Consider the following 15,289-nt stretch of genomic DNA (forward strand, 5'->3'; position numbering starts at 1 on the left):
CAGTATTCATCAGGTGATGTTTAAAATCAAAACCAGTTGTTGCATTTTCACATTGGCCAACAAGACTTCAAATATATACTGTAAATATATTTGGCAAAGATAAAATAAACGATTGCCAAAAAGAACGTTTTAAAACTACATGTTTTTATACTAACAAGATTTGGCATGATTTATAGCTTCAGGAAGTTATGCATGCATAAATGATTCGTTGGAGAATTGGTCTTCCTATAAACTTTATAATATAAACGATACATCATTATAAAAAGTAGAATACAACCCAGAGAGGTTTCTGAAAAAAAATCTGTATTCCATTGACATGGTTTTTAAAATAACAGGGATATAATTCTTTTAACATTAAGTATTAGTATTTGGCATGCAGGATACAAAGGCACTCAAATTGCACAGATGGGCTACAAGAGAAGAGTAAACAAAAGAGCATGGGTACAAAATACGAGAAAGACCACACAATAATCCTTTAAATGATTCTTGGCAACCACACCGACCTGTAGCGAATATTTTCAAACACAGTAATTGTCTCTGCTGTTTAAGAGGGAGGAATGGAAGGAAGAAGAACCGGAAATAAGCACAATTTACTGTGATATCTTCCAACTTAATTGTCCATCCTGGCCAGTTGTTTCGGTCTGCCGAGCTGTCTGGTGGGGCCGATGCGTTTCCCAGCATGTGTGCGCTGGTGCTGCCGCAGACCCTGGCGGTAAATGAAGCTCTTCCCACACTCCCCACACTCGTAGGGTCTTTCCCCAGTGTGCAGCCTGTGGTGCACCTTCAGTTCCTCCGCTCTGGAGTAGCCCTTTCCCGCAGACACTACAAATGAACGGTCTGTCTTTAATGTGGGTTTGGTAATGTGCCGTTAGGTACGAGTTTATCCGAAATGTCTTCCCGCAGATGGAGCATGCATAGGGCCTCTCGCCGGAGTGCTGCATCTCGTGCAGCTTGAGAGAGGAAGCCGTATGGAAACCTCTGCCGCACTCGGAGCAGAGGAACGGTTTCTCCCCAGTGTGGATGCGTTGGTGAATTTGTATGTAGCTCTCGTTGATGAACCTCTTGCCACAGTCGGGACAGGAGTAGGGCTTGGCCTTGATGTGGGTTTTCATATGCTCTTCCAGCTTTTGTTTCTCACTGAACTGAATGCCACAGCGGCGGCAGAAGAGAAGCTGCGATGGGCTTTGGTCGACCGTGTCCGGTTCTCCGGGAGTTTCTGTGTGCATAGTAACGTGATGTGCTTGTAAAGCCGAATGACTCTCACACTCTGTTCCACATTCCAGGCATCGCAGCGACGATCTGATCCTGGACTCCCCCGGCAGAGACTTTAAGTATTCGGAGAGTTCTGACGCTATCGGATTCGCCTCTTCGTCAAAATCCACAGCACCTTTACGACCTTCACAGAGACGAAAAGGAGAGAAAAATCAGGTTTTAATGTTTTTAGCATTGCTTTAGGACTTACTGAATTATTTTTCCGTCACTATCACAGGTAATTTAAAGGCAACATTTGAATGAACTTTAATATTAAAAAAGGTTTCCTGCATTGCTTTGTGTAAAATGTGCAAAAAGCTAGTTAATCTGCTGAAAACATACGGTTTGACTTAAACCCGTTTGACTGAAGTTATGTTTTTCAATAAATCTAGGAATTACGCTATCTTAACAAAATGCCAATCTTGTTTAATATCTTTGATAATACTTACTTAACAAGTAAAAACAACTGTTAATATTTACAATACATGTCTTCATTTGGGAGAAATAGAAGTCCATATGGTCTAGGATATCACAGAAATGATCAGAAATGATTCAGTGGTTAGAGCTCCCACCTAAGTGGACCTTGTAGTGTGTTTTCAGGTTTCCCTTCTGGTTGAAGCCCCGCCCACAGATGGAGCAGCAGTACGGTTTCTCTCCGGTGTGGATCAGTTCGTGCCTCTCCAGTTTGTAGGCATGAGGAAACTCTTTGCTGCACACTGAGCAGTGGTACTCCATCTTCTCTTTGGGCTGCTTCAGGAGGTCAGGGGGGATTTCTATAGGAACACAAACCATCTTTCGGCCAGGGCGCTTCTTTCCTAAATATGGAAGAAAACGTTAGGCTGTTAATTGAATGCTTGCAAAATTGGCATCCAAAATGTGCACACATTTCCTGTGTTAAAGTCTCACTTTGTTTCTTGCATTGCATTGGAAAAATCTAAATAATAGTTCCTTTGCTCAGGATTGGCTGCGTCTGCTCTGCCATGATGGATCTACACTCTTGGTGACTATTTCATTTGTATTTACCTGCAGAAACCCCAGCGTGTCTTCCTTCTCCTTCAGCAGATAGTTTGGTATCTTTCCTCCTTCTGTAAGGTCGCTTTGCTGGCGGAACAAAAAAAGCTGTTAGTCTAAAACATAAAATGATGTTAAACTGTCAAATGGTTGGGTATCAAAAAGAAGTGAATCTAAATTAGACTTAATTTATTCAGCTCATCAACATCTGAAAGTGAAGACTGCATTTTTTTTTTTTACATTATAGGATATAAGAACTTATTAAAAAAGTGAACCAATCTTCTAACCTCCTCCAAAACATTCCAAAGGAAAAAAACACAAATATCCACATTTTTACCGAGACGCATTTAAGTTTGTTATATCAAAATAAGGCAAGGAATCATAATCACTTATTTAGAACCAATCAGATCAAAACAATACACAAACGTATTTGTTTTACCAGCAACTCGACGGGCAGTTTTGGGGGTAAATTCTTCTGATTCGATGTAGGAAGGGACATTTCTCTTTCTTCGGGTACGCCTTGATACTACAAGAAAGAAAAAAAAACTCCTTAAAATAACAACAAATGATTAATTTAAAGAATAAAAATACAACAAAATTAAGTACACTCACTTCCTGGCTCTGCCTCCAGGTCCTCACCAGACAGCTGTGGAGTTTGTGAAGCTTTTCTTCTGCCCCGTCTTTTTACTTTATACAAAAGAAAGCAACATACAAAATAATCACAATATGAACTTGACGACTAATAATGGGAATGTGTACTAAAAAATCTTCATTCACCAGGACTTGCAGGAACGTCTTTCTCCGTGTCCGGGACGTCCAACGACACCACCGTTATTTCTGGAACCTTCTTCTTTCTTCTGTGCCTCTTCCCTGGTAAAATATCATTGAGAAGACAACCGGGTCAAAACTATTGTTTACATCCCGTACTCTCTTCATGTATCGTTTTGACTTGTGTTTACCACAATATAAAGGCGAGACAGCTGCCATCTTTACTACTCTCTCCCTTTCCTCCCCTTCTTCCCTCTCTTCTTCTTCCCCCACAGACACAACCTCCATGATGAGCGTTGGACTACTGCTGCCTCTCTGGTTTTGGCCTGGCAGGTGAGACTCGGACGGGACGACACCCTGTGATCATAATAATTAAAAACCATCAGAATCCGGTCGACACATGGAAATAAGGTCCCCTAATACCTTCCAGAAAATCAACGTGCAATTGTAAAGGTGGATGCAATGTAATATTTAACGTTACGTTTACATTTCTCCATATATTCAAGTAATTTCACATCAGGAGCAAATTCAAAGTGTCCACGGTGAAAAAGTCATCACTGACAGCAGACCACGTTGTATTTGTGATTGCACTAGTTTGCAAGTTTAATAACTAAGAATGAAGTACTGTTACAGGACAACAACTGCTCTCTGGTTCACTTTTATACCTACTAACAAATAAACCAGATCCCTCGAAAGGTACACAAGGAAACAGTTACATTTATTTTAGTGTTGGGTAAAAGGCTGCAAAAGTGAAGTGGGTTGGGGATGAATCTCCTTCTGTTCAATTGTGGAAATCTCTGAATCCTCTTTTTGAAAGAAAGTGAAAGTAACCCTAAAAATCATCTAGGGGGAAAGTGCAGTTTGGCATTAAGGTTATTCACTGAGCTGAGGGATTGTTTTGTGCACTGAGGGATGTATTTGTTTATGTGTGCTCTTCTGACCAAATTAAGGTTGTGTGTGTTGGTAAGACCAATGTGTTTACAGTACTGAGTTTTTGAAGATGAAAATATACATCAACTTGCATAAATTGAGTCTCAAGAATAAATTACCTTGCTAGCTTGAGGACTTTTTCTGCAATCACAGCCTCGGTCAGGATTGTCTTCTGTGAAACAATCAAGATAATAAGCATGACACCTGATATTCAACATTTTCAACATAAGTTTAAAGCTGAAGGAAAACTGAAAAGAGCCTGCTGTTACGCATCACTTACTGGCATCCCATTCCACCACTTCTCCATCAGAGTTGATTAATCCCCCGATTTCTTCATCTTGTTCTTCTTTTTCCTCCTCCTCCTCCTCCTCCTCCTCCTCCTCCTCCTCCTCCTCCTCCCCTGCCTGCAGTCTGACAGTCAGATGGAGCGTTTGGTCCTCTAAGTTTGTAGACGCCATCTTCAGTCCCTGTGACTTCAAGGGGCTATGCTCAGCAGAATCCTGAACAAAGAACAGAACACCAGATTTGGAAATCTGTTCTAACTTTGTTGGAAGTGATAAACATTTCTAAATCAACTTTGACACTTTAAAAAAGACATATTATGTTCTCAGGCTCAGATTTGTATTTAGTGCCTCTACTGTGACATGTTTACAAGCTTTAATGTTCAAAAAGGTCTTTATTTGTCTCATACTGCCTGTGCTGCAGCACCTCTTTTCACCGTCTGTCTGAAACCAGAGCCCAGTCTGCTCTGATTGGTTAGGTGGCCGGCTCTCTGTCAACCACTTATAGGGTCTCTTTAACAAAAATGTGCAGATTCATCATTTAAAAAGGCGCATGATACGGGTACATTTTCATATTTCTTTTCTAAAACTCTCTTAATTTCCCCCTGTGAGGATTGTTCGTACAATTCAGATCCCCAAACGTTCTTAAACCTCTACCAGAATAAGTATTTTTACATACTGTTTGGCAAGGTGCTGATCTTTTCGTCTCTTCTGCTTCTTTTGTCGAAGTGCTTTGATTTACATCCAGGCTCTGCGCTTGACTCTCCTCCCCAGCATGTTTTCTCTGACGGGTATTCATGTTCCTTTTGTGTCTGGTGTTTGTCTCACAGCAGGAGGGTTTCTCTGTGTTATTGCACTGATGCACAGTCACATTTCCTGCCGTTTTTCCCTGTATACAGGAAATCCTAGGTTTTTCTTCCGAGTCCGTGAGCATGTGTGTCGGCCGCTCCACTCTGGTAGAGGAGCTCTGTCCGCAGAGTTCGGAGTGTCCAGTCTCCTCTGAACATTTCTCCTCTGAATAATCTCCCTGCTGTGTCTTTACTCCGTATGAAATTGAACTCTCTGTCCTGCATGCTTTGTCGTCTGGAGGACATGAGTGTATGGAAGTTTCTTCCTTTTCTCCATCTGATCTAAAGACCTCATCTGTGTTTAAAAATACAAACAAAAATTGGAAAATCAAGATCAAGTTTTTTTTTTTGTGTATGGAACTATTAAGGTGATGCTGATATTTCAAATTTCCCACTCACGATTTTCACTCACAGTCCAGCTTTCCTCTTCCTCTTTGATGATGACTCGAATCTCTGGTGTCTCACAATCATACTCAGGGCTTGCTGATGCTTTTTTTGAATCATGACGTGGCGAATTCTGGCCATTATAGTTTTCATTTAGAGTCAGTGACAACGGATCTTGGAGTTCAGGATCCTGTAAAGAAATCAAGACGGAGACCCTAATGCTCAGTAATGCAAACACATACAAAAACCAACCGTAGAAACTTTTAAGATGTCTCACAGTTAAGTCTCACAAGTTAAGTGCAGCTTAAATTGAACGAAATAGCAAATCAAACATTTAAAAAAAGACCTGCATTGTAAAAGTACAAAAGTATTACGAGAAAATAAACTTAAATGAGTAATTATGCAGTTGGGACGTTTTTATTATAATATATGATGTGTTTTTATTATAATTATTGATGCATTATTGTGTTCTCAGAGCTGGTAAAGGTGCAGATAGCTTTAATGACTTCTTATACTGCAGGGCAGCTAGTGATTTTACTCCAGGTGTCACTTAAGTCTGATTTAAGGGCTGGTCCTATTTCACATCAATAATCCAAATCTGCCAAGTAACTCAAGGAATTAAATAAATGTAAACGCAGAAAGTAGAAAAAGTCCCTACATAACACCACTGGTTATATGTTAGTGAATGCAACCAGCGTTAGTTTTAAAACAAACGTCACAAGCTAACTAGTTAGCAATAAACCCATTCTGATAATATAATAAATATTTAATATAGAAGTGAGAGGGGGTTGTATTTAAACTGATGTCACCCAGGTTGGCCCACACCTAACATCACTTCTGATTCACCTGTTTACCAGGTTAACGCGTCTACCCAGCTGCTAGTTAACTATAACAGTGAAGCTCCAGTTAGCTGTATAGAAACAGCCCCGAAAAAGCAGCCACGTTACCTCAAACATAATGGGAAGAGGTCTCCGGGTCTGAAGAAGGTCATAAGAAAACAGGGGTGAGGAATTAATGAAGCTACGTTATTGCGTTGTTGTGGTGACAGCGGCCGTTATGAACTAACCGCTGCTGCTGCTAGGCCACCACTTCTTCCTCTTCGCTGCTTTTTTTTTACCTTCCGTGATTGCAGGCTACAAGCATGAAGGATAATACCGCCCCCTGCCGGATGTTAGGAAAGTATAAAAGTGAAAGTGCTTTATATTTGTATGCAGCAAAGGTGGAAATCGGTGTACCTACAAAATAAAATCCCGTTGAAATCCCTGGGTGACAACTGTGTGAATTTTTAAAAGGAGATGATTAGGGCCACATGAAGTAGGAGTTAGAATAATAAGAAAATTGTGGGACATTTTTAAAGTCGAAATTTAGAAGGAAAAAAAAAGTCTGACATTTTAGGATAAATTAATAATTTGAAAAATTAATCGTACATTTTTTAAAGTCGACATTTAGAAAAAAAATCAGAAATTTTAGGGAAAAAAATGATTTTTATTTTTTATTTTTTAAGAATAAGATTAGGGCCACATGAAGAATGAGTTAGAATAATGAGAAAATATAATATCAGGACATTCTGATGAACAGTTTCAAAATAAGGGACGTAAAAAAAAAGCTAAAGTACCTCAAATGTGTACTTCAGTACAGATAAGTACCGCTGTATTTCAGATATGTAGTCACCAATTCAACATAAAGAATTTAAGTAGCATTATTTAGTTTATTTATTAATAATGATAATTAAGACAACTAGTCTTTACTTAAGTTCATGTACAATTGTTCACTTGAGGGACGTTCCCTCAGGGGTGGGGCAGCCCTGGAATGCACTACTGCTTTGTGGTCTCTCCTTAACCTGCAGAGCCAACGTGCAAGTTAATAGGTTACTGTTTGTTATTATCAAGATCAGGAATACTTCATGATAAGTTCAGCCAGAATCTGATCTGAACTTTGCACTGAAGCAGATTTAACGTGCCACATGGAGGAAATCAGCTGGTTTTACAACATCACTGAGGAAGACTGCAGACAACATGTTTCTCTGTCCTCTTCCAATGCTGCTGCAAGCACACATTTCACTTTGTGTATCTTAGACATGTACAAACAAATACACACAGCAGACTCATTGTTGAACATTGGATAAGCACAGAGAAAATTGTGCTATTTGATTTTAATTCATAACATAAGTGCAGGAAAGTTGATTCGTGTCCATTTTTCTACTACTGTCTACTTTCCATTTTTTTAAATAACAATCCTAATTTGGTTTTATGTTAGGAAGTTGGCGACATCAATCGATAACATTCAGGTACATCCCTTAAAAATATTGACAGTTGTGGAAAGAATACTCTACTATAGACTAAATAATAGTAGTAAAATATGAATATGTTACTACACAAGAATAAGCGAGAGAGTATAAGGTAAGCCTAAAATGGAAGAACAATTAACGTTGTAACTACTGTACATAAATTGGATTAATATTCTAAGTTGCCTTCTACCACGAGAAGAAATTCACATTTTCTCCCAGTCCATTGACACACAGCAATCACCTGTGAACGGTGTTCTCGACTAATGACGTGTGTTTATCAGGTACCAGCATGGTGACGCGCTGACGTAAACGTGTGCGTGTTTGGGGTTTTCCACACGGGAGCGAGCACGCAGAGCCATGGTGACAGAAGCTCCTCCGGCTGTGCTCATCTCCTCTGCGGACGCTTCAATGCAGGGTTACCCTCCGATATCCACACTGAAGATATTTTAAGATGTCATCCTGTAGCAAAGGGCATTCCTGAGACGAGGTAAAACTGTCATCTTGTTGAATGTAAGGTTATGTTGTGTTACTCTCACTTTCTGTTATGCTACTGTCAGGTATCATTTGCGTGCTAACTAGCATAAGGCTAACGATGATACATATTGTTATCTGTAATATATGAATGTTCTTTCTTCATTACAGAGCAGAACATGTCGTTGGGAATGAAATGGCTAGTAATACGCTAACGACAAACTAGCTGCTCACAGTACAGATTCATTGTCCTGTTCCGTATCAGATAGCTAAGTAAACGTTAGCTGCAGTGGTGTAAGTAACTAAGTACATTTACTCAAGTAAACGACTTAAATTCAATTTTAAGGGATTGATAATTTACTTGAGTATTTCAATGTTTTTTTTACTTTGTACTTCTACCCCACTACAATTCAGAGCGCAATCGTGTACTTTTACTTCCCTACATTTATTTCATACCTTTATTTACTTGGCAGTAAAAGTGAAAGTAATCCACAGTTAAATCAGACTTGAGTTACACAAGGAGTAAATTCACAAGCTACCCTGCAGTTTACAAAGTCATCAAAACTAGCTGTACCCTTTAAGATAAATAAGATAAGATAAGAATTATTACCAGCTTTGATAACACTAATGCATCAATACTTGTATATCCTAAATATATCATATATATTATTCTGAAATGGACCAATCTGCACTACGACTACTTTTAATTTTGGTACTTAAAGTATATTTTGATGCTTTTACTTGAGTAACATTTTGAATGCAGGACTTTTCTTTGGAACATAGAATTCCTACACTCTGGTACTTTTACTGTTACTCAAAATATGATTACTTCTTCCAAATCTGATGTTTTACTGTAATGGTTGTATAATTATCAGGAGATTGCAAAAATATCTCCTCCAAAAAAACATTCCTGGTACAGACTTTATATCGCAGGTTTTCTCTGAGAAACTTTTAGAGACTTCTCTTGTAACCGTGTCTCTTTTATACAGACTTGGATTTGTTGCACCAGATGGAGTGGGTTTCATCAGATGACGGTCTTGGAGGATCAATGGAGGCCCTTCCTTACTTATCTGAGTCTTCTCAGTCGGTGCCCTCCTCCACCAACATCTCAGAACATGAGTTCTCGTGCCACTGTTGCTACGACATCTTAGTGAACCCCACCACGTTGACCTGCGGCCATAACTTTTGCCGTCACTGTTTGGCTCTGTGGTGGGAGTCCTCTCACAAGAACGAATGCCCAGAGTGCCGGGAGAAGTGGGAAGGCTTTCCTAAAATCAACATACTGCTGAGGTATGCTATTCACAGCCAGCTCGTACCATGCAGTGAATGTTTGATTTTCTGACCACAGTACTCCCATACATTTCCAGTGCAGTATTCCAGAGCCAAAGGCCACGTCTTTAAAATGTCAGATCACTGACCAGCATTCAAAATCCCAGGCATGATATTCCTACACTTTCAAGTGAATTGAAACAATATTCTCAATAGAAAACCTTAAACCAGTTATTTATTTCTGCTTGAGAATTAACCTAATCAATTAACACAATAGTCAGAGGTTCATTTTCTTTCAGTGGGCAAATACTCTCAACTCTACTTTTATGATATGATATACCTTTCTGTTGCACTTGCTACCCACAAAGTATTTTTAAAGGTTTTATTTGCTCTTGTTCTTATCTCTAGGGATGCAACAGACAAGCTGTTCGCTGAGGTGGTTCAGCGGAGGAGAGCAGAGATCCAGGATAACCCCAAAATCTCCCGGGGTTTGCTGGCCTTTCAGAGGTAGTACTGTATAATCTATGGTGTAAACTTCTTTGCTAGGGTACAGTGTGTAAGCCTAGTATACACAAAAAGAGTACTCCACATACAGTATGTAATACAGCCCTCTTGTCAGACTCACAAAGGACCGTTTAAAACTGAAATGCTTAACGTGGATTCAGCAGCATCAGAGATATGTACTTTATTCCACGCTTTTCTTTCTCAGAACCTAGTGCATGCATTACCCTCCAATGCAACTTGAATGGAGATTCCTTTAACGATGAGGATTTTTTTGCCCCGGTGTATCTTTTTTACCTGATCTGACAAATATACATCTACACATTTATAGGTATGGTGATAACTTGGGTAGATCCAAAACAAACCAGCACAAAGGAGCCGGCTTCTTCTTCTCTGGGGTCCTGACCGCACTCACTTGTGTGGCTGTAAGTACTTAACATCAGTAAAAAAAAAATCCTTTTTTGTGAACCTCAGATGGTAACTGGCCCTAAATCAGGTTGGTTCCCAGCTGCATGCAAGTGCCATTGACCTGTGCTTGACAAGTAATCAGATTCATCAAGTTTATTTATTGATTTGTAAACAAATGTTTTTTTCTTTCTTATTGGAAAATAGAAATGATGTTATAAAAACCTGAATCTTTTGGGTTGTTTGATATAGAGTGTGTTTAACGGTCTACATTTTTAAAATACATATATTGTTAAACACATTATATTATGAGCTTAATGATTGCCTAACATAACTTGATTGTTAATTAGATTCATACAGTTCATAAATAATCTATATTATTTCATAATACATTATGTCCCTCTAATTGCTTCATGATAAAAGGAAAGTTCTTGAAAATGTTGTACCATTAAAGCCCGGAAAATGACTGTTTTTTTAGGTTATATGATATATTTTTTAACTACAGTGGTTAGCAATATTTGGAAGTTATCACAGTAGTGGATGCGGGGGTCGGTGGTTCATGTCATGTAGACAGACCATGTTTATTTTGCTCATGTGGCACTTTGGAGCAACGTTACTGTGTGTCTGGCTACGTGGCAGTATGTTCTGTGTGTGTGTGTGCTGTATGTAAACAGAGGAGAACATGGTCCTCTTTGTGACCCTCATGATTGAATCATTTTGGTAGAGGCTGCCTTGACCTGTGTGCAAAGAATCATTTTGTTTGGGATGCTTTTGGCTCACATGAACCGTACTGGAAATGATATTCCCTGGAAACTGAGATTTGCACGGTTGTATCATTAAGTATGATTAATGCTGACCTTACACAATGTGTCATCTTCCTGGGTAGAATCACGAGTCCCAGTATGAATCTACCAGGTATAATCATGATTAAAAGAATTCAAAAGGTATTTACATTTTATCCTCAAAGATTTTGAGATACAACAGTGGCAGCACATTTTCATAGACACTGTAACTGAATAAGGAAAGATGGGTAACCCTTTATGAATTAGTAGGAAACATGAGCAGGAATAAGATGTACTGGAGAATAACCCAGCCATGTGAAAGAAATCATTTCTTAGTGACCAGATAAGATTTTTTCCAGTGTGGTAAACATCATGTAAATGAGTGCTCACTGTACCTTGTGTGTTAATGTGTGTGTGTGTGTGTGTGTGTGTGTGTGTGTGTGTGTGTGTGTGTGTGTGTGTGTGTGTGTGTGTGTGTGTGTGTGTGTGTGTGTGTGTGTGTGTGTTTGCAGGTGATGGTGCTGGTGTATCACTGGAGCAGCGGTGTGGTGGAGCAGCATGAAATGTTGATCAGTAAACCCGTGTCTCACTGGACGCCAGAGGACGTTGTGTCCTGGCTGGAGTTCTTGGGGCCCTGGGCCCAGCTTTACAGAGAGCCCTTCCAGCAGGAAAACGTCAACGGCAGGTAGAGGAAATACATTTTGTTGCAGCAACATTTTTTGTTAGCTTTTCTTGACCTGAATTTGCACAAAATAGTGGTATTTATTGAAAGCTGTTTCATCTTTTCTTGTTCTCTACTGTGGTTACAAAAGCCACCCTAACATTAGAAAGAAAAACTCTGAGTCTCTTGTTGTGTTTCATTATGTTAAGACCTTGTGCTGTTGTTTTCTGTGCCTCAGGTTGCTGTTGATGCTGGGGGAGGAAGAGTTGTTAAAGGCTCCTTACAGCATCGACAACCAGGCTCACCGCCGGGCTATTCTGGCTGAACTGGACAGAGTGAAAGCCCTCGGGGTCAAACCTCCACAGAACCTCTGGGAATACAAGGTAAACAGTCTGATCTGCTTTAAGTTTAATAACAAACAATACCAATGATCATAAGATGATATATTGGAAGTACTAGTGTTTCTGAACAAGTAATCTTTTGTGTTCATCTACAGTAGCATGATTAATGTTTTAGCGTGTATTTAAGAATGAACTGAATCTCCAGATGGTAATTGTCACATTTCTTACACGACTGACTGTCCTCTCACCCTGTGTACCTGTTCTTCTCTTACGTTCTGCCAGGTTACTAATGCGGGGAAGTCGCTGTTCTTGCTGTACGCACTGAAGCGCTCCCCTCGCCTCACACTCTTCTATTTGTATTTATTCGACTACTCGGAAACCTTCCTGCCCTTCCTGCATACCTGCTGTCCGGCCATCACAAACATCGGACAGTCAGTGGAGAGCAGCTTCCTCAACACACAGGTGACACTTTGCAAATTGAGTGTATCTTACTCTTAGTTCATCTTTAAAGTTAAGACTTCTCTATGGAGGCACCATTTTTGGGGGGATTTAGGGTGTATCTTCCTCTATTATCGCACACTGTAAAATAATGGAATACATTTGTAATGCTTTGGAAATTTAAAGGAGGCATCATGCTAACGGTGATATGTGAGATTGAACAAATAGAATGATCTAAATTTAACATATTATTGTTAACCTGCATGTAAATATAATGTTTACTCATCTGTATTACATTCATATGATTCTAATTGTTTCCTATGATGTTTCTGTGTGTGTCAGATGGAGCCCAGCTGGCGGCAGTGGGCAGAGTTTCTTGTGAAGTACCTCCTACTCCCATACCAGCTGATAGCTGAGTTTGCCTGGGACTGGCTAGCCGTTCACTACTGGACGTCTCGCTTCATCATAGTGAACACCATGCTGCTGTCCGTGCTGGAGGGCTGCGCGTTGTGGAGACTCTGGACGAGAGCCAGCATCAGGTAGACACTCGGCAGAGGCCTTTTGTGTGACTAAATGACCCTTTGAAAAACAACAGAAAAGCAAACAATTAGTCCTCTTGCCAATCAGAGCATGCAGAGCAGGTCGGGGTTACATACAGGGTGAAAAGAGGCAGTATAAGGAAAATAAAAACACTTTTTAAACATGTCACAGTTTCGGAGGTAGAGAAGACTTTATACACTAACTTCTTTTTCCCTCTTTCCTTAGGTCTATGCCACGCAAGATGTGGAACCACTTGTGGAAGATGCTATCTCAGGGGTTTGCCTTCGCCCTCCTGTGGCCTTTTGTCCCTCAGTTTGTGTGCAACTGCCTCTTCTACTGGGCTCTCTACTTCAGTCCCATCATCAATATAGACCTGGTGGTGCAGCAGCTAATGCACCCAGAAACACAGGCACTGTAACAAACTGCATGCTGACAGTGCGCCATTAATACCATACACTTCACAGCAAATACCAAGAGGCGCTGAAGAGGAGAGGGCTTTTATTTTCAGCAGTATGCTCACATGTGACTGGCTTACTTGCTGTTAGCAAGGAAGTTTTCCAGCTTCCAAGGCTTGACTCTGCTCGATGTTTGCCATGGGGAATAAGGGATTCTTTCGTACAAGAAACAAAACCAACAAGAGGAGAAATATCTGTGATGTCATTGATTACTGCAGTGATTTCTCTCTGCGTGCACGGTGCATTCACAAACCAGATTGCCTAGATGGTCGAGAGGGCAGGTAAGAAATTGCCTGGCCTCTTAAGTAATTTTCTCATAGCTTTGTAGCACAGAGGGCTGTAGTCCAATGAGAGGTGAGCTTTTTTAGGCATCTTGTTTGGCTACTTTTACTAAATGTCTTTATGGCATGTAATCCACAGCAAGAAAAAATGCTGCTTTAAAATAATCTGATTGGATGAAGCAGTGTATATAAATCCTTTTTTGGCATGAATTGAATTGCGTTTTCTATATTTTCAGCGCAGTCCTGGCTTTTAAACGCAGTCCTCGTGCCACATAGCTCTCTGAAAATTCACTATACGAGGTTTGGTGACGTGGTTGTGAAATGTGTCAGATGTTGAGGCTGGTAGTTCTGCTGCCTGACGGGAACCTCAGGCTTTACAGTTGATGTGAAGGAAAACAGAACCGTGTTTCAGGGAGTCAAGATGCCCATTTCACAGTTCACGTGTCATTTAGATTTTGAAATAAAACATATGGTCTTTAAAACATGGGGGATGCTGGTAAAGATATTTTCTAATTCCTATGATTTTAAGTAGAAAATGTATGGAGCAGATTTTACTTGCTGACAAATATCATGTTGCAGATTATTTTTTATTATTCAGAAACATTTTGTTTGCAGTATATGTTTCCATGTGACGGGTGGCTAGACCTAATCAAATACTTTTATTTTATACTTTGTTCATTTGCACTTAAGAGTTATACACTGTGATTTTGTTCTTTAATGTACTATCATGACAAGAAATAAAGATTTTTAAATAATGTTGTCAGGTTGTGTGGATTATTTTGTCATGAAATATTAATTTACATCATTTAAAAATAATAAATATAAATATGTTTATAAGGGCAATAACAAAAAGGCTCTGGAGATGCTGTTATGTGAACTATTGAAATGTATAATATTAAAAACATAAGTGAGTAGTAGCTGTCCACACAGGTTCATAATAGTGTTTTAATTGATTCCTAGAAGGGGAATTTTCGTCACAACTTGACAAGAAAAGTAAATAGAATTAAAGATTTGATGCATACAATTCTCATTTGGCGTTTATTCGTGTCAATGTTCTTTTTTCCTATACTTACACTTATATCAAGCACTGTTAGAGAGAGCCTTAAATCCAAGATTGTCTTTGCCAACGACTCTGTAGTAATTGTTGAGAAATGTAAGCAAACAAACTTGAATATTTTTTTTAATAAAGTTTGATTGAAAACTTTACAACGACCGCCTTCTAGTGTTCGACGGTCGTCATGGCAGCAACGGCTGTCACTATAACAACACATAAACCAGTTAGTTCTCATTCGACCTTAACCCTATTTTCTTTCACCCAGCTCTGCTTGACTTTTAAATGCACCGTCTGCTTTAAACGGCCGCCCTCTAGTGTTCGACCATCGTCA

The 15,289-nt window shown here is 39.6% G+C and overlaps 2 protein-coding genes across 4 annotated transcripts; one reads left to right on the forward strand and one right to left on the reverse strand.

The window, feature by feature from the left end:
* On the reverse strand, window positions 1-6,605 carry LOC134864082 (zinc finger protein 527-like). 2 transcript variants are annotated; one of them, XM_063882851.1, is made up of 12 exons: window positions 6,421-6,605; window positions 5,489-5,663; window positions 4,921-5,384; window positions 4,241-4,460; window positions 4,080-4,132; window positions 3,222-3,387; window positions 3,040-3,132; window positions 2,875-2,949; window positions 2,702-2,788; window positions 2,275-2,352; window positions 1,824-2,066; window positions 1-1,396 (listed from the first exon to the last, which is right to left on the reverse strand). In XM_063882851.1, the coding sequence occupies exons 1-12, from the start codon at window positions 6,427-6,429 to the stop codon at window positions 591-593; spliced, it is 2,469 nt and encodes an 822-aa protein (XP_063738921.1). In that variant the 5' UTR covers window positions 6,430-6,605; the 3' UTR covers window positions 1-590. The 2 variants fall into 2 exon arrangements, with proteins under 2 accessions (XP_063738921.1, XP_063738922.1); XM_063882852.1 differs by lacking the exon at window positions 6,421-6,605 and having other exon boundaries at window positions 5,502-5,663.
* Window positions 6,606-8,081: 1,476 nt separating this feature from the next.
* Window positions 8,082-14,659, forward strand: LOC134864117 (bifunctional apoptosis regulator-like). 2 transcript variants are annotated; one of them, XM_063882897.1, is made up of 9 exons: window positions 8,082-8,270; window positions 9,221-9,521; window positions 9,909-10,007; window positions 10,333-10,426; window positions 11,701-11,873; window positions 12,088-12,232; window positions 12,473-12,652; window positions 12,971-13,167; window positions 13,394-14,659. In XM_063882897.1, exons 2-9 carry the CDS (start codon window positions 9,241-9,243, stop codon window positions 13,584-13,586), a joined length of 1,362 nt encoding a protein of 453 aa, XP_063738967.1. In that variant the 5' UTR covers window positions 8,082-8,270; window positions 9,221-9,240; the 3' UTR covers window positions 13,587-14,659. The 2 variants fall into 2 exon arrangements, with proteins under 2 accessions (XP_063738967.1, XP_063738966.1); XM_063882896.1 differs by having other exon boundaries at window positions 8,082-8,247.
* Window positions 14,660-15,289: the final 630 nt, after the last annotated feature.

The sequence above is a fragment of the Eleginops maclovinus genome, chromosome 5 (genome assembly GCF_036324505.1).
Source record: "Eleginops maclovinus isolate JMC-PN-2008 ecotype Puerto Natales chromosome 5, JC_Emac_rtc_rv5, whole genome shotgun sequence".
NCBI lineage: Eukaryota > Metazoa > Chordata > Actinopteri > Perciformes > Eleginopidae > Eleginops > Eleginops maclovinus.